At 39.0% G+C, this 17,577-nt stretch overlaps 1 protein-coding gene across 2 annotated transcripts; it reads left to right on the forward strand.

The window, feature by feature from the left end:
- Positions 1–146: 146 nt before the first annotated feature.
- eefsec (eukaryotic elongation factor, selenocysteine-tRNA-specific) lies at positions 147–17,577 on the forward strand. Of its 2 annotated transcripts, none has more exons than XM_017719264.2 (7): positions 147–1,109; positions 7,435–7,642; positions 10,336–10,432; positions 10,644–10,808; positions 11,723–12,352; positions 14,018–14,174; positions 15,711–17,577. In XM_017719264.2, exons 1-7 carry the CDS (start codon positions 794–796, stop codon positions 15,890–15,892), a joined length of 1,755 nt encoding a protein of 584 aa, XP_017574753.1. In that variant the 5' UTR covers positions 147–793; the 3' UTR covers positions 15,893–17,577. The 2 variants fall into 2 exon arrangements, with proteins under 2 accessions (XP_017574753.1, XP_017574759.1); XM_017719270.2 differs by having other exon boundaries at positions 148–664.

Here is a 17,577-nt window from a genome sequence, read left to right on the forward strand (position 1 = left end):
ACCGCCTCCAGCAGCGTTTTCTTTATCATTATTGGTTAGAAGTCCTCAAATCTGCTTGTTCATTGGATAACACCGTTGTCTATCAGAGGTGAAGCTCTTTCTATACACCCCTTTTCCGCTTGTGTACTAGTTTGAAGAACCGTATAGAAACAGAGGCGATGTGTTGCGGGCTAACTTAACTACACAATTTGTAATTCACTCCATATTAACTTCAGTTAAAAAAGCACAACCAATTAATTAATATATTTCGAATGCATTTGTTTTAGTGTCTTTTCTCTAATACTATCATTAACGATATCCATCGTTTTAACGTAACTCGACCCCATTACTCCGTTAACTAAGTTATTCACCGTATTTCTGAATAACGTTAAACCTACAGGCGTTCCGTGTGAGCGCGTAATTCTCTTTATTTTAAATGATTTCGTGACTGTTTCTTTGCATGCTCGTCTGTGGCAGCGCACGGATCAAACCTCACTTGGAACCTACGCTGGGAATCAAATTTAGCAGGTGGAAATATTTTTGGCAACGCAGGAAGTGCATCTGTCAGATGATATGGCAACCGTTAACGTTACTCAAGAGCAGATGAGGACTGGGTTAGGAGCCGAATTAGTCGTCCTTGTATCTTAAAGTGAAAGGCTTGGGTTAAACTGCACCCCGAGATGAGGTCAGTATAACTTTTGTGTGTGAGAATAGCTGAGAGTGCAGCGTCAGTCTTTGATCAAAGTCCACGAGTTCCCTGTCGTCCCTCTCCCCCCCATTCGTTCGCTGTCTCGGCCCTCTGTAGTTCATTCTCATGGCAGATCCGAGCGCCAATGTTGGGGAGAGCCTCCCCAGAATCCTAAACTTTAACGTGGGTGTACTGGGCCATGTGGACAGCGGGAAGACATCTCTGGCCCGGGCTCTGAGCAGCACCGCCTCCACCGCCGCCTTCGACAAGAACCCTCAGTCCAAAGAGCGAGGCATCACTCTGGACCTGGGCTTCAGCGCCTTCACCGTGCCTTTGCCCGAGCACCTGAGAGAGGCCTGCGGCGAAAGACAGTACGACAGCTTACAGTTCACACTGGTGGACTGTCCGGGACATGCGTCTCTAATTCGGACAATCATTGGTGGTAAGCTGAGTGTGTGGGTTTCTGTCTGTAGGCAGTTATTAACAGAGCAGGGTAATGACTAGCTACAAAAAGTCTGCTTAAATAAAATTTTGAGGTGTCTTAATAATCTTCAAATTAGGGCTGCAAGTAACGATTATTTCAATAATCGATGAATCGGGCGATTAGTTTTTCGATTAATCGATGAATCGGAGGGTGGTGGTCATTTCCATGTCTTTATTCAGAAATAGAACATTGAATAACAGAACAAATAAATGCTTACAATAATTAAATAATAGATTAAATCAAATAACATTTATTAATAAATTATAATAAAATAAATTAAACAAAGAAAAATAAGTGCATCTCTGATGCAAACACTAAATACAAACTAACTCACTGATACAAACTCACTCACTCCTTTTCTTTAGGAACTTTGCATTGCAATGCAAAAATGTTAGCATGTCAACATGCTCCTGGCTAAGGCTGGCTCTCTTTTTAGAAACTATATTACCTGCTGCAGAGAACAGACGTCAGACGGTGTTGAAGTACCAGGAATGCATAAATAGGACTTGGCTAGCCTAGCCAATATAGGATATCTATCTCTGTTAGCTTTCCACCACTGCAGTGCATTTTGTTCCTTGGCAATGTTTCTTTCTCCAAAGTATGTGAGGACTTCATTTCTCACTTGGTTTTGAACATCGTCCCCTTCGCTTGCTCTGTCCTCGTCTTCACCATCAGAACCAAGGAGAGAATCCAATAGGGTGGCACGAGGTCCTGATTCAGCACCTGGAGTATCGGTGGAGGTGCTACTGCAACTGCCATGCTGCTGCACATCCATCTCCCTTTTCTCTGCAAGTGCCATTGTTTGCACTTTAGTTTGGACATGCAGGACCTCTTCAGGTGAAAGAAACTTAAGTCTCCTAAACCTTGGGTCAAGGGCTGTTGCAAGAATCACTGTGTTAGGAGTTGTATCTGAGAAAGAAGTCTCCTCTCTCCATCGCTCCTGTAGATGCTGTGTAGCAGTCAGTTGGAAAGCCCGGAGTGGGGCTGACTCAAAGGCAGCACTCTGGGTGGACTTCAATAGCCCCTTCACAAGTGGAGGGATGGCAGATATTGTTGTGTATTTCTGTCCACTCATGAACACAGTGGCACATTCAAAAGGCTTGAGAGCTGTTGAAAGCTCCTTGTGTCCGACTGTGATAGAGCTGTCTGACAGTGTTGCTGTTACAGGCCCCCTTTGCTCAAGCAGTCGGCTTATCATATAGAATGTACTGTTCCATCTAGTGCTAACATCTTGAACAAGGCTGTGCTCAGGTGTGGCCATTTGTTGTTGTTTGTCCTTGAGCTTTGTGCATGCCAGCTCACTTTTCTTAAAATGTTGAACTAGACATCTTGTAGCCCCAATAGCTTTTTCAATGCTTGGATGCTTCAATGCAGCATTGATCACAAGTTGCAAGGTATGGCCAGTGCAACGCACAGAAGACCATCCATGCTTCTCCACCAGGATGTTTGCTGCAGCCACAACATTGGCACCATTGTCATGCACTATGGCAATGATTTTACTAGCAGGAATTTCAAACCTAGCTACTACCTCCTCCAACCACTCTACGATGTTAGATGCAGTATGTCTATCCTGCAGTGGCATGGTGGTGAGGCAGATAGACTGCATGTCTCAGTCATCAGTGATGTAGTGGCAGGTAATCCCAAGATAGGCTTCATTGGCTACACTTGTCCATATATCAGCAGTGAGAGCAAGTTTGCTGTGGTTTGTGTTAATCACAGTCCTCACTTCCTTGAAAGTCTCTTCATATTTTCTCTCCATGAGCTTTGTAAAATGTGTCCTTGAGGGAAGAGTGTAACCTGGATTAAAGGTGCAGATCATTCTATTGAAGCCTTCATCTTCAACCATGGACAGAGGCCTCATGTCAGTGATGATCATGTTGAGAATGCTTTCAGTCAAGACAGTGGTTTGTTGTGGTGTACATGACTTTCCCATCATGAAGCCTGCCATTGTTTGCTGTTTTTTTCTGGAATGAGAAAGACAGTATAGTATGAGTATCTATGCATAATTTAAACAGGTCAATAAATAAATTTATTTGCAGTATTAGGTTAAGGCATGTAAGTAGCCTAGCACAAGATACACACACATTTGCGCAATATGTAGCACAGTGTGTAAAAACTAATAATTACACAAATTTGAGTAGCCCTGTCTAAATGCAAATCATTCTGCCTCACTCACATACAGTGCAATGTCTTCACTCATACTTTGTCAGAAAACTAAAACTTGAAGCTTAATCATTAATTACCACCATTTTGTACAAGTTATATGTATTTAGATAGCACATTTAAACACTGCTTAAGCAATTAAACTGAAATAAGAAGTAACACATGTACTCTTTCACTATCATTACCCAGCTAACAAGCTAAAAACCGTGCTATGCCGGCTCGCATAGTGTGAGTGCGCCGTTACGTTTCCTCACTTCAAAACGAAACAAACTCGACTTGTATTGACTTGATGATATTGTAGTGACTTACCCTGCTGTTGAGCTCCCTTCATCCACATCGGTGAGTCCAACATGTTTCCGTTTCAGGTGCTGTATCATCACCGTGGTGCTCCCGTGCCAGGTCAAATCACTTTTGCAAAGCTTGCATGTTACACATTTTTTAGTTGTGTGAAGCGTGAAGTGCTCCCACACTTTTGAGGACTTAAGCCGAACCCTTTTCTCTGCGTCGGTCATGTTTCCTTTGTAGAATTTATTTATATGTTAAAGATATCCATCCATCCATCCATCCATCCATTTTCTAATGTTAAAGATATGTTAAATGTTAACTTAATGTTAAACTTATTTTAAAGAATCCGCCTCCGCTCCGGCTCCGCCTCGCTATGTTCAACTCGCTCTTTTTTTTTTGCGTTGACGAAGCGCCGCAGGTGACGTAAGCTAATATGACAAGGCGAGTGAAACATAAATCGTGCGACACAACGAATCGATAATCAAATTCGTTGCCAACACTTTTAATAATCGATTATTATCGATTTTATCGATTCGTTGTTGCAGCCCTACTTCAAATGGCAATATTTTTATTTACACCACCGTTCAAAAATATAGAAAAACTTTTGAAGGGCCCACATCCTACACTTTTCTTGAGTTTTTTTTCCCTCGAGGTCCTCGTATAAGATTAGTGATTTAATGCGCTAAATTAATCATTCATTTTTACACACAAATTTTCCAGCCTCATTTTGTTGCTGTGCCTTTATGACTGAAATAAGAGAAATGTGCTCTGTATTGTGCGCTTCATTCAAAAAGAAGCACTGCTTAGAACAGTTTAAATGGGCGGAGCTAAGGTAAGGTAAGGTGAACAGCTGACTAGATGTAGTTAAATGAATTACTTTTCATGACATCATAGAAACAAAGCGGTCTGTTGTTGCAACATGTTTTTGAAACGTTTTGAAACTTATGCAAGGTTTACATATTACTTCATCTCCTCTGAGGCAAGGGAAATTTCATTTTCCACAATATAGGCCCTTTAAAATGATTCTAATATATCAGTGTTGTGCAATTACAGCAGTTTCAAATAACCATAAATAATCAAGCATTTAAGGAAAGACAAATAGGTATACCCAGAATAATCATCTGAGTTGCAGTTGGTTCTGAGATCTCTCAAAAACATCAAGAATGACGTTATAAGAAAACCTCTGTCCTGTATAACATCCAGAGTTGGTGATCAGAAGTGGTGATCAAGTCTCGGCAAAAAAAGGAAATAATTGCTGTGAAATGAGTATTACAGTATATGATTTAATACATTTTTTGATTCCATAAATACCATAAATGTTTATTTAAACATCTAAGAAGACTCTTCAGTCTTGAATCTACATCATGTAATTTATTATTTATTTAAAAAATGCAATTTTGGAAATAAGTGTGATCATAATGGTGAACTGTAGCATTTGTAGAGGGTTAAAATGCAGTAAAATGAATAAAATGGACATTTTAGCATGGTAGCCTTGTGTCCGACTGCAGACCTTTCATATCACAGCTCTGCAGACTTCACTGTTCTATTTCATTAAACTCAACTGATTCTCATATGATATTGGCAATCCAGTAATTAACAATCAACTTATTAACAGTATCCTGATCAACTGAATTCTAAGCATTTGAAGGAGGACGATGCTAATCTCTGCAGAGCCATGACCTGAAAGGAGCCCAGTTTAACTTTCCTGATCTGAGCTCCCTTCTATTCTCGAGTGCAGTAACTGTATTATGAGATATCAGTTATGTAATCATTGGTCTAATGTCCAATACATAGACAGGTATCTGCCAATACTGATATGATTCCGATATCATTGTGCATCGCTGTATACAAATATTCTTAAAGATGCTCAAGTATATTAGTGAGGAAAGGTTTCTGGTTTTTGTTTCCTTTTTAGATATTTAGTTCTGATTTTCCTTTTTTAAATATCAGTCCACTTTTGCTGTTGCTCATACCTTTCACTTGTCAGCTTTAGCTTTTTAATTTAGACCAAAAGGATCCCAGAAATTAGATTAGAGCTTCTCATACTCTGATATGTACTGGATGTACCAAGATGTTCCACCGCAGGTCACATACTTTTTACTCCTACCCACGTTCTGTTGTGGTTGTTACTTTTAGTCTTACTGGAGTCAAGTAATTGTATTAAATACACATTCTGTATTTATGTATCTGAACGTGGTAATAGTCATAGCAGTGATACATTTTTTCCACAGCCAAGCAGTAATGACATCTGAGCTTGGCAACCATTTCCTCCTCTCTTTTCCTCTCAGAATTAGCTGTGTGTACACAAGTCCCATGTTTAATGATACCCACAAAATACTCCACTTTGGATGGTACAGAACATAAAGAAAGTCATTTTACTTGGTTTATTGTTTTGAGTTTGTCCTTATAATCCATCTATCAGTTATTCTAAAGAATTAATGTACAGTAGCAGCAGATTTCACTGTTAGTGCCGTATTTAAGACCCTGCACTTCCAGCTGTGATCTGAAGGTGGAAGCGTTGCCTTAAATGAGCATTTTCTGTGAAGGATCTTCAATAATTCTGCCCTCTAGGCTCAGGACACTGTGGATAACAGCAATTTTTAGATTGAATTTTGATATCTGCTAAACACGGGCTGTAAAGAACACAAGTTGCAGATTAGGGTCGGAGACGTGAAACATGCAGTAACACAGCAGTATATATGTATACAAGCGTGTCTCTTACACAGCCCTCTAAATAGGCTGCCGTATCATACATAAGCTCAGCTTCTGATTTGAACTGTATGATTTTATGTAACAAAAACATAACTATTATTATTCCAACCCTTAGGATGAAGTAACAGTTTTCTTACTGTGCCTTTAAGACTTATCTATGTAAGACCTCTTTTCTGATTGCTTTTTATTTTCCTTCAAAGTGGTCCTGGCTGAAAAGCACCTCATAACTTCAGCGTGAATGGGCAGGGCTAAACTGTTGTAGGCTTAATTATATGGATATATGTAGATGTGTTGTTTTTGCAGCTTAGCTTCCAGGAGTTAATGTTACATTTTGAAATGTTAACAATGTTTGTGTTACATTAAAATCTTGTTTAATAACAGCATTTTTTTCCTATCACGTGAGCCATTTAAAGTAAAAGATGGATAGGACAATGGACAGACAGAGAGAGACAGAGGAGTTATAAACAGTCCCTTTCCTGTGGGGTTACCAATGTGTGCAACAAATATATTAAATATGATGTAACTTGAGCTACATGTTAATGACATTTTTAACAATGTGCAGGTGAATATTATAAAAGCAGTGTTTGTTACAAATTTGACGTGCATTTAACAGTCCTGCTGGCCTTCTGCACAGCTGTGTGTAAGTTTAGATGTGTAGTCAGACAGGCTCGTTTCCCTGTATCCATATTCACCTCGTCTAAGAGGCCCTGCGGTTGCGGAGGGGAAGGGAGGGGGCTTTCGGAGGGAAGTAGAATCTTCTGAGGTCTTACTTAACTAAGACTAAATATATTTAGAGAAAGAGAGGAATGGATAGAGGAGAAGGTTAAGACCACTTACAAGGATGTAGTGTGTGTTTGGGGGGCACATGTGGCTGATTAAGGCGGAAGGCTGGTGTTTAAGGTTCCAGCTAAACTTCCTCCCTCCCCCCCGAGGGAACACTCCGTAAAGAACAAGCACGAAGGAGAAAAAGGAAAGACCACCTTCTTTCTCTCTCTGTCTTTTTCTGTCTGTCTCTCTCTCTCATGTCATGCCATTATACACTTTTCCTGGTCTCATCTCAACTATGCGCTTGTTCTCAGGCTTGTGTTTTAGTAACAGTTCTGGTTCCTGTGTGTGTTTTTAGGTGCTCAGATCATTGATCTGATGCTTTTGGTGGTCGATGTGGTGAAGGGTATGCAGACACAGACGGCAGAGTGTCTCTTGATTGGTCAGCTCACCTGCTCCCGCATGATTGTCATCCTCAATAAAACTGATCTGTTGCCTAGTGACAAGAAACAGAATGCCATTGATAAGATGACGAAGAGGATGCACAAAACTTTGGAGAACACAAGGTGAACAGCAGACATACAGTTACATACACAGTAGTGCAAAAGACCACCTTCTGTTTAATGTCCAGTTAAAAAGACCGGAAAATAACAGGTTATTCATTTTCAGGAGATATTTTTGAGGAGATTCGTTATGAGATCATCTACTTGCATAAGAAAGGGGAAAGATAAGAAAATAAGTGAAAAACTGGACTTTCCAAAATGGGAGTTAAAAAAAAAAATTACCAAATAATTTTGAAAAATGGAGTCTTAACAACCATGCAAGACCAGATAGACCACCAAAATTGTCACCATCAGATAAACAACACTTAAAGTTTTTCATCTTTTACAGAGAGGAAACAAATCAAGCTCCACTTGCTTCAGATCTGGAAATAAATGCAGGTGTTTTTTCTGCCCTTTCACAAAATCTGTTAATCCAACAACAAAGCTTGTTTCTCAGAATAGTGGACTGACCACCCCTGAGTCCAGACCTCAACATCACTGAACATGTTTAGGATTACTTGGATTGCAAAAAGCAGAAAATGCTGAAAGAACTTTCACAACTTCTTTGAAAACCTGAAAGCACGAGACTAAAAAGAATGGGCGCTGTGATAAAGGGTAGACACACTATTACTGCAAAATGTTATTACATTTAGTTGTTGTGGCTTCTGTGTAATTTTATTTTAAACATACAGTAATATACAAAAATCTGGGCTCCCCTGGTCAAATTACATGCTTCAGTTTTCATCCCACAGTCCAAATACATGCAGTCAGGTTAACTGATCAATGTGTGCATGTTTGTGTGAATGTATATGTCTGTGTGTCAACCCTCCAATGGACTGGCGACCTCCAGGGTGTATCCTCTCCCCGTGACTCAGAAGGATATGCGGTTTAGAAATGTGTGTGTGTGTGTGTGTGTGTGTGTGTGTGTGTGTGTGTGTGTGTGTGTGTGTGGTCAAATCACATATTTTATTAACTTTCTAAGTGAATATGAGTTGGCATATCCTGTACAAACAACAAACTTGTGCACATCTCAATACACAATTACTGTATATGGTATATTCCAAAAGTATTCGCTCGTCTACCTCCACACGCATATGAAATTGAGTGGCATTCCATTCTTAATCTATAATAATAATAATATATTTAATTTAAAAGCGCCTTTCTCGACACTCAAGGACACTGTACAAAATGTAGGGTTTATATATATATATATATATATATATATATATATATATATATATATATATATATATATATATACATATATAGGGTTTAATTCAATGTCGGCCCACCCTTTGCAGCTATAACAGCTTCAACTCTTCTGGGAAGGCTTTTCACAAGGTTTAGGAGTGTGTTTATGGGAATTTTTGACCATTCTTCCAGAAGTGCATGTGTGAGGTCAGACACTGATGTTGGATGAGAAGGCCTGGCTCTCAGTCTCCACTCTAATTCATCCCAAAGGTGTTCTGTTGGGTTGAGGTCAGGCCAGTCGAGTTCTTCCACACCAAACTCACTCATCCATGTCTTTATGGACCTTGCTTTGTGCAAGGTGTGCAGTCATGTTGGAACAGGAAGGGGCCATCCCTAAAGTGTTCCCACAAAGTTGGGAGCATGAAATTGTCCAAAATCTCTTGGTCTGCTGAAACATTAAGAGTTCCTTTCACTGGAACTAAGGTGCAGAGCCCAACTCCTAAAAAACAACCCCACACCATAATCTCCCCTCCACCAAACTTTACACTTGGCACAATGCAGTCAGACAAGTACTGTTCTCCTGGCAACCGCCAAACCCAGACTCATCCATTGGATTGCCAGATGGAGAAGCATGATTCCTCACTCCAGAGAGCACGTCTCCACTTCTCTAGAGTCCAGTGGCGGCGCTTTACACCACTTCATTCAATGCTTTGCATTGCACTTGGTGATGTAAGGCTTGGATGCAGCTTTTCCTCCATGGAAACCCATTCCATGAAGCTCTCTAGACTGTTCTTGAACTAATCTGAAGGCCACATGAAGTTTGAAGGTCAGCAGCGATTGACTCTGCAGAAAGTTGGCAACTTCACACATTCAATATATTGACTGTTTTCCATGTTTTTTTCCAACATGTTAAATTTAACAAACAAATAAATAAATTACATTTGTTTTCTATAGAGAATGTGTGCTTTCTTAATCACTTTGATAAATGAATAAGTCGTATTTAATGGTAATTTTGACTGAAAATTAAATGAGTGAAGGGTGGTATCTGATTTTTGCAGGATGCTGTAAGTCAACTGAATTTAGGGGTGAGCAGTATTAAGATATTGTCACAATATTTCCTTTTTTCTGAGCATTTCATGAATTTCAGTAGTCCTTCTGGAACATGGAACAATTGAATGTCTCCTTAAAATAAGAGGATTGTTAGTCCTGTTTCGTTGAATTCACATACTGCACTGCATTAAAATGTTGAATGAAAAAATATTTTATTGCTTTGATGGCAGTTTTTTGCCTCTGCATTCTGCTGGTCCAAGTTATCAAATCTCAGAAAAAAAACTTTATATTATGATGCATATTGTGTATAGTAAACATGTCTTCAAGTATCAAGATAGCAGTTTGAAATGTATTGCCCACTGAGTACTCAGAAATTTCTAGAATCGTTCCAGTATATTAGTCCAAATTGCCGTCTCTAATCTGCCTGGTTTTATATGTACTGTTTTTTTATCATGAATTCTTATATGTTTGGTTAGATTCAAAGGTTGCCCCGTCATCGCTGTGGCAGCAAAACCAGGAGGACCAGATGCTCCCGGCACAGAGGAAGCACAAGGAGTTACTGAACTTATAGAGGTTAGACTATTACATTTGTTTTGATATTGCCAGTCTGCATTTTTATTGTGCCCCCACATTCAGTATTAAAGCCGTTACTTTGGCTAACCTGAGTCTGGTATATTAGGTCCTGGACTGAACTAGACATCTGCTATGTCACATTTATAAATATGTTTTGTGTGTGTGTGTGTGTGTGTGTGTGTGTGTGTGTGTGTGTGTGTTTTGTATTTAGCTGCTGAAGTCCCAGGCATTCCTGCCTCATAGAGACCCCTCTGGCTCTCTGCTGATGGCTGTGGATCACTGTTTCTCCATCCGTGGCCAAGGGACAGTCATTACAGGCACCATTCTGCAGGGGGCGCTGCGTGTCAATGACAGTCTGGAGATACCTGCACTTAAGGTGCACAGAAACGCAAACACATTCTATGCATCTATATTGTGGAGACACATGCACCAAAGAAGTTCTTTCAACCACAAATACAACTGAAGATACGACACTAATTAATGCAAATTAAATTAGTACCAACTGTATATTGCAATTTGTGCAAGGATTGATTGTTGGCTCTTGCACTGCAGCATAGGAGCAACTATATTTTCATCAGATTTTACCTTTATCATTTAAGTTGAAGTGTTATTAATTTAACACATATTTGAAGTTTCCTAACTTATTTTTGTAGTTTACTGGCTCACTTTTTGGGATTTCAATGAAAATATTAGAGGTTTTTGTATCTGTTTTTCAGTGATTATGGCTGCTCTCCCAGTTAATCCTTACCTACCTCTCCACCTCTCAATTCCATTCATGAAATGTGAACCAAAGAGACCATTGCCTATCACTTATGCAGTGGGCTTATGTTACACATTTCACAAACTCTTGCCGAAGAATCTGCCTCAAACCTGCAAATGAGTTACAGCCTTTTATACCAGTGTCGCAAATATTTTTTTTTCCACTTTTCCTAAGTATCATGTCACTAGAATGCATGCCCAAAATGCTGCTGCGATGATTTTCATTTGTGAAAACAGCTTTGCAGACACTTTTCATTTGTAAGAGCTGTGACATAATTTGGCTGGAACAGAAACACTTTCCTGAAAAGGATCAAGGGGCTTTTCCAAACTTTATCCAGGACTGACATGTAATAATACAAGAACTACATGCTATAGTATGATTTACACTAAAACAGTGTTGGTGTATGTCACTTTCGTACTAGAACTTGATACTAGCTTTTGCAATGCAGCAAACCAAACTGCAAATAATAAACTAAATCACACTCAAGTGGCAAAACATTTTCAGCCTTGTCAATCTGCTGTGATTTGTAGGTCACCCGGAAGGTGAGGTCTATACAGATGTTCCGTAAGCCAGTTCCCAGTGTGATGCAAGGGGACCGCGTTGGTGTGTGTGTGACACAGTTTGATCCAAAACTGCTGGAGCGTGGAGTGGTGTGTACACCTGGCTCACTACGAACTCTTCATGCTGCCGTTATTTCTGTACAGAAGATCGAATACTACCGCGGTGCGCTGAGCAGCCGTTCCAAAATCCACATCACCGTTGGACATGAAACAGTCATGGCTCGCGTGACATTCTTCAGCAGAGCATCTCACAGTGGCCAGTCTGGAGCTTCAGATGGAAGTCCTTCAGAGCAGAGCTTAGACACCTTCTCATTTGACTGGGAGTTTCAACATCAGGATGAGTTTTTGAGTGGTCAGGCAGAAGTTGAAGGACAGGCACCACAGCAGTGGGCTTTATTGGAGTTTGAGCGGCCAGTCACATGTCCACCACTCTGTTTGGTGATCGGCTCACGACTGGACTCTGACATACATGCTAACACATGCAGGCTTGCTTTTCATGGAAAGTTGTTGGAGGGCTTCGAAGACAAGAACTACACAGAGACCACACTACCGAGGCTCAAAATAAGTAAAGATAAGCATAAAGAAGGAGCAGTGGAACGGGTAACAGTCTCTTACCAAACACATATGCATACAGCTTCTGTATAATATGACCTGCTGTATAAAGCAGTGGTTCTATGCTTTTGTCTTGGCGGCCCACTGCCCTGCACTGTGTCCCTGCACCAACACACCTGCTCTAAGAGATGAGATAATAATCAAGCCCTTCATGAGCTGGATCAGGTGTGTGGGAGCAGGAAATAGTCAAAACTGCAGGGCAGTGTGATCCCAGAACAGGAGATGAGAATCACTACATTAAAAGGAAATTGCACCAATTTTTCAAAATGTCTGCATAATTTTATCATTGGAATGTAAACAAAGTCATTCAGATTGTTTTTATTAGCAAACTTACTGAATCAGATCTTTACTGTGGTAGTGGTAGGAACCAGGGGTCTACAAATATATAGCCACTTTATTTACTGCAGTGTCTACATATGTAGGCATATTATTTTCTGTCCAGTAAACCTACACATGTCTTCTGAGTTTTTATATGTTGGTAAAGTGAGAAAATAGCAGTAATTCCAAAAAAACCCACTGTGCCAAGAATGTGTTTTTTATTTATTTAATATTTTTTATAGTTTAGACCAAAACCTTGATCTCAAAACTATCATAAAATAAGAGCTCAGATATCATGGAGAATGTTCATGACCACTTTGTCTAAAAGCTTTCTGTGAGGTAACTTGTAAACGCATTAAACACTTTAGACTTCCGTTTCCTGTCATCACCGCTATGGGCAATTCTGACTTTGAATGACTTTTACATCTTAATGATTTAATTATGCTGAAATTATGCTGAAATCTGAAAAATTGGTCAAAGTAGTTCTACTTTTATAATTGCCCAAAATGTTGTCTGTCAGCAAAGATTGTTTTCTGTTAAACTAAAGCAAGAAATTTGCTTTAGTTTAGCACGGGAGGAAATGGAGTAATGAAGGGTTATAGCTACTAATCAGCATTGTGAAAACTGCGTGCCTAAATCATCACACATATCCATAAAGCATGCCAAGCTGTTAAGTAATCTAAAATAAACTTGTTTGTGGTTCTTGACACTATGTGACGCACTATAATCTATAAAAAAATTGACACTAAAACACAAAGTAATCTCAGTTCATCTCAAATTGACAGTATAGATAAGAGTATGTCATACATATAATTGAAATTACTTTGTGGTTTACTCTGTGGAGAGTATGTGATTTAGGCATGCAGTTGGTAGGGCACAGATTGGTGAGATAAAAGCTCCCATTATTGTTAGCTACATTAGCCTCTTAGCTAAATGAAGTGTAAAAATTAAGCTGTGGACACCACAACTGCCTTGACTGATTATGTTTGTGGTAAGTTGAGAATATGTATATAATTTTTCACCAAACTATTTCTTTAAAGTCACTTTGATGCGTACCATTAGAGTAGTTGTTATGATGTGCCTGTGAGTTACACTGTAGTTATTCCAGATATTGACATTATAGTAACTATGTTTATATATATATACAAGTGGTATTTCTCTGCTTATACTGTAATATCTATGTTGAGACAGAAAGCTATATATTGTTTGCTGCCCATATGTTACAGTATTGGAAGTATGCAGTGATATGCTTACATTTGCCCTGATTCTCCTTGAAGTGATCACTTCTGTTTATGGTTCTTTAACTGTTGTTAACTCCTCCTCTTCTTTGGTCAGGTGACAGACGACTACACCGTGATTGGCAAAAACCTATTTAAGAAGGAGACCAACATTCAGCTGTTTGTGGGGTTAAAGGTCACGCTTTCATCAGGAGAAACGGGGGTCATTGAAGGCGGCTTCGGGCAGAGTGGCAAGATCAAGATTAGAGTGCCAGGTACGCAATACGCGCAAAAAGGAGAAACACATGTACGAACATACCGCCGTTATACATATACACACTACATATGATGTACACATCTTTTCTCTCTTCACTTTTGAAGTTCGCCTGGTTTAAGTTCTTTTTTTTATCATTCAAGCAGTTCCTTTGCTACGTTTCCAGTTTATTTTGTCCTGTCATGCGGTGATTCATTCAATTGCTGGGTACACACAGATGCACATGTACATGCAATTATTTTAATTACACATGAAAATACTAAGTACTTGCATTCATTTCCTTACCTTAAAGCCAGAAGTAGATCTTAAACACACACACACACACACGCGCGCACACACACACACACACACACACACACACACACACACACACACACACACACACACACACATTTAACTCCACTCATGTCAACCCAAGGGCAGGTCTCAAAAAGGAGAATAAATTGAGTTGGATTAACATTAAAAGAGTTTTCTGTTTTTAGACATTTAAAAACTGGGCAGAATTTGAGCTCTTTAATCAGGGGTGGGAAAGTGAGAGAGAAATTATATTTGAGCATGTGAATATTTTGTCAAAACATTTTTTTCTCAATTAAACACAAAAGGATGGAGTTAAAAATATAGATAAGTGAAAGTAAATAAAGTATCTACATTTAAATATACTCAAGTATGTGCATTTAAAAAAGTTCATTTTTATGTAAATTTGCAGTTCCTTTATTTGGTGGTGTGTGATATAGTGACTAATGGGCTACACAAATTAGTGCAGTTGTGGGCAGTTTCCTTTTACAATGATGTGAATTAGTTTGGATGTTTAATAAAATCTGTCAGCTGATTGTCAACAGCAAAAGAGAAAAATCTCCTGCCGTGTGAGATTTGTAACAAGGAAGGTCTAAATGAAAATGTAAGCAGTTAAAAAAATATTTTTTTCTTTAATTAAAGTAATTAAGTAAAAGTACAGGTTTTCAATTTCAGTGATACTCAAGTGAAATACAAATCGAAATCAATCCAAATAAAAATATAGCAAAGTACAGTTACACTAATATTTTCTATGTCCGCTTTTAATTATAACATTGCAATATTATATAGATTTTAGAACGTGGCACAAATCAGGTAATGCCTCCTAATACTTAATTTGGGAATCTCTTGAATGAGTCTTGAAGAATTCCAAACCCTAACTAACCAGGGGACCAGCCATATGTCTGGAGAAGTGAAGTTTATTCGTACCAGACAGTAGTTTTATAGCAGGACTGATGCCAAGATTAGGCTCAGCCTATACATGACGGGTGACAGGTGAGAAAGACATGACAATGTAGGGATAAACAAGAATAGGCAGAAGTATGTTCTAAATACAATCACACACAATATTGAATATAATGACATATAACACTACACTAAACACATTAAAGAGCAGTACATTTCTAGTGTCTCCATTAGTGACAAACCCCTATCTAAGATACCAGAGGTTTCAGGCAAGTTACATAAATTCAATTTTTCTGGAGATAATAAATGCAAATTTCTGTTTTTCTCTTAATCTCACCAGAGGGATTGAAAGGAGAAACAAAGCAGCTACTTTCCTCTTCTTCCAAGAAAAAAGGAAAGGGTGTGGCCAAAAATGAGCAGACCAAAGATGAAGAAGGCAAGACAGACTCGCAGCCAATCATCATTCACCTGAACTTCAAAAGATATGTCTATGACCCCCATAAAAAGATGGTGCAGTCCTGACTCTGACAATGCTAATTGTTCTGGAAAAGACCACTTGAGAGGAGCAGGAAGGGGAACTTGATTGAGTTCTAGTTGGTCAGATGAGGTGCTTTATGTGTGCATGCGAGGGGGTCAGGAGCTCTAATTGTGCTATCCTCTGGTGTGTATTCTGTTACACACTTCTGTTCGCAATCTTGCAGTAATAAAACACTCAACACTGGAAAAAGGACATATGCTTGTGAAGCAGTTCTTAAACATTTCCAGCCCTTAAATCGCTGTAAGAAAAACACTTCCAGTTTCATTTTATTTGGAGTAATAGAGCATGTTTCTTTTTGTCAGTTCTAACTTATCAAACCTCAGAAAAATATTCTGATGCATGTATTATTAAAATATCTTGAAGTCTTATAATATTATTGATCACAAGTGGCTTGAGTAGCTTGCCCAAGGATGCAACCCCAAATAGCCAGTCATTTCTGGGACTTGAAACCACAACCTTATAATTTTTAGCTTGCCTTTCTTACCAGCCCACTTGTTAATTGCATTGACCTTGTTGCTCCAGAGACAAACCATAATTATTAGTACTAGGCCTTCCGTTCGCACGGAGTCAAAACTTCGTCAATAACAAAGATGTGAAGATGTCTGCTAGTGCTCCTATGGGACGCTAGTAGTATTTTAGTGGTATACATTGGCTAACAATGATTAATGAACACTTTTTGGCCATTTTATATTAGACACGGAAGCTTGACGTTTCTTGTTTTTATTTGAAGTTTAAAACAGACATATTGAAATATATTTGTTGTGGTTTTAGAATGACTCTCATAGTGAAGAGATATGGCATGGCTGCTACCTCTGTTTTTCATTTTTAATATGTTGACATGTTAGGCCTTCAGTTCAGTTCCTGAAGTCCTGACTAATGGAAGAGTGGCTTGGCTGTATCTACTTTGATACTACGGATAGCAAACAAATCCTGATTGGATCATTTTCTGTCAAGCTCTCCAAGATTTTAATCCTTAAGTTTTCCAACAAAGATTACATGCGGAGTACAAGAGGAATTATAATTATGTACGCTTATTTAACCTGATATGACCATCTCTTTCCACTCCTCACCTGTGTGCATATCTGTGAATACATGTTCGGCCAAGCCATAGCCAACTACGCATAATGTTAACAAGTCTGCAAGCATTAGACCATGTGGAATGAAACGATTTTACATAAATTCCCCCTAGGATAAATCCCACAGCTGCTATGACATTTTCACACTCACACTCTTCTCATTGTTCTCCATGTCGCCTAACTGGTTTGCATAGCTGTTCCTGCCTTTGTATTCCAACTTGGAGCAACCTTCAGGCAAATTACCTTAAAAACACTGATACACACGTACATGGCAACTGCTTTTAAACTTCCGTGTTTGTGTTTTATAGACTTGTGTAGGAACAAAGCACTTATTGACAAAGTGAGAACTGCCTGCAGTTAGTTTCAGTATATATTTGCAAATATAAGGAACTCCTGCCTGTAGCACAGTCTTGCTTTGACTATCAAACTATCTGTCAGGGTTTGATTGATTTTTTTGGTGAAGCATGCAGAAAGTCTACCCTGCATCTGTCCAAATGAGGCTGTGAGGAAGGGATGCAAATTTGATATCTTGGGTTTTTGCCATCTGCTAATAATAGTGAATCATAAATAAATAATAATGATTCAAGTCATAA

Source organism: Pygocentrus nattereri, chromosome 26 (genome assembly GCF_015220715.1).
Source record: "Pygocentrus nattereri isolate fPygNat1 chromosome 26, fPygNat1.pri, whole genome shotgun sequence".
NCBI lineage: Eukaryota > Metazoa > Chordata > Actinopteri > Characiformes > Serrasalmidae > Pygocentrus > Pygocentrus nattereri.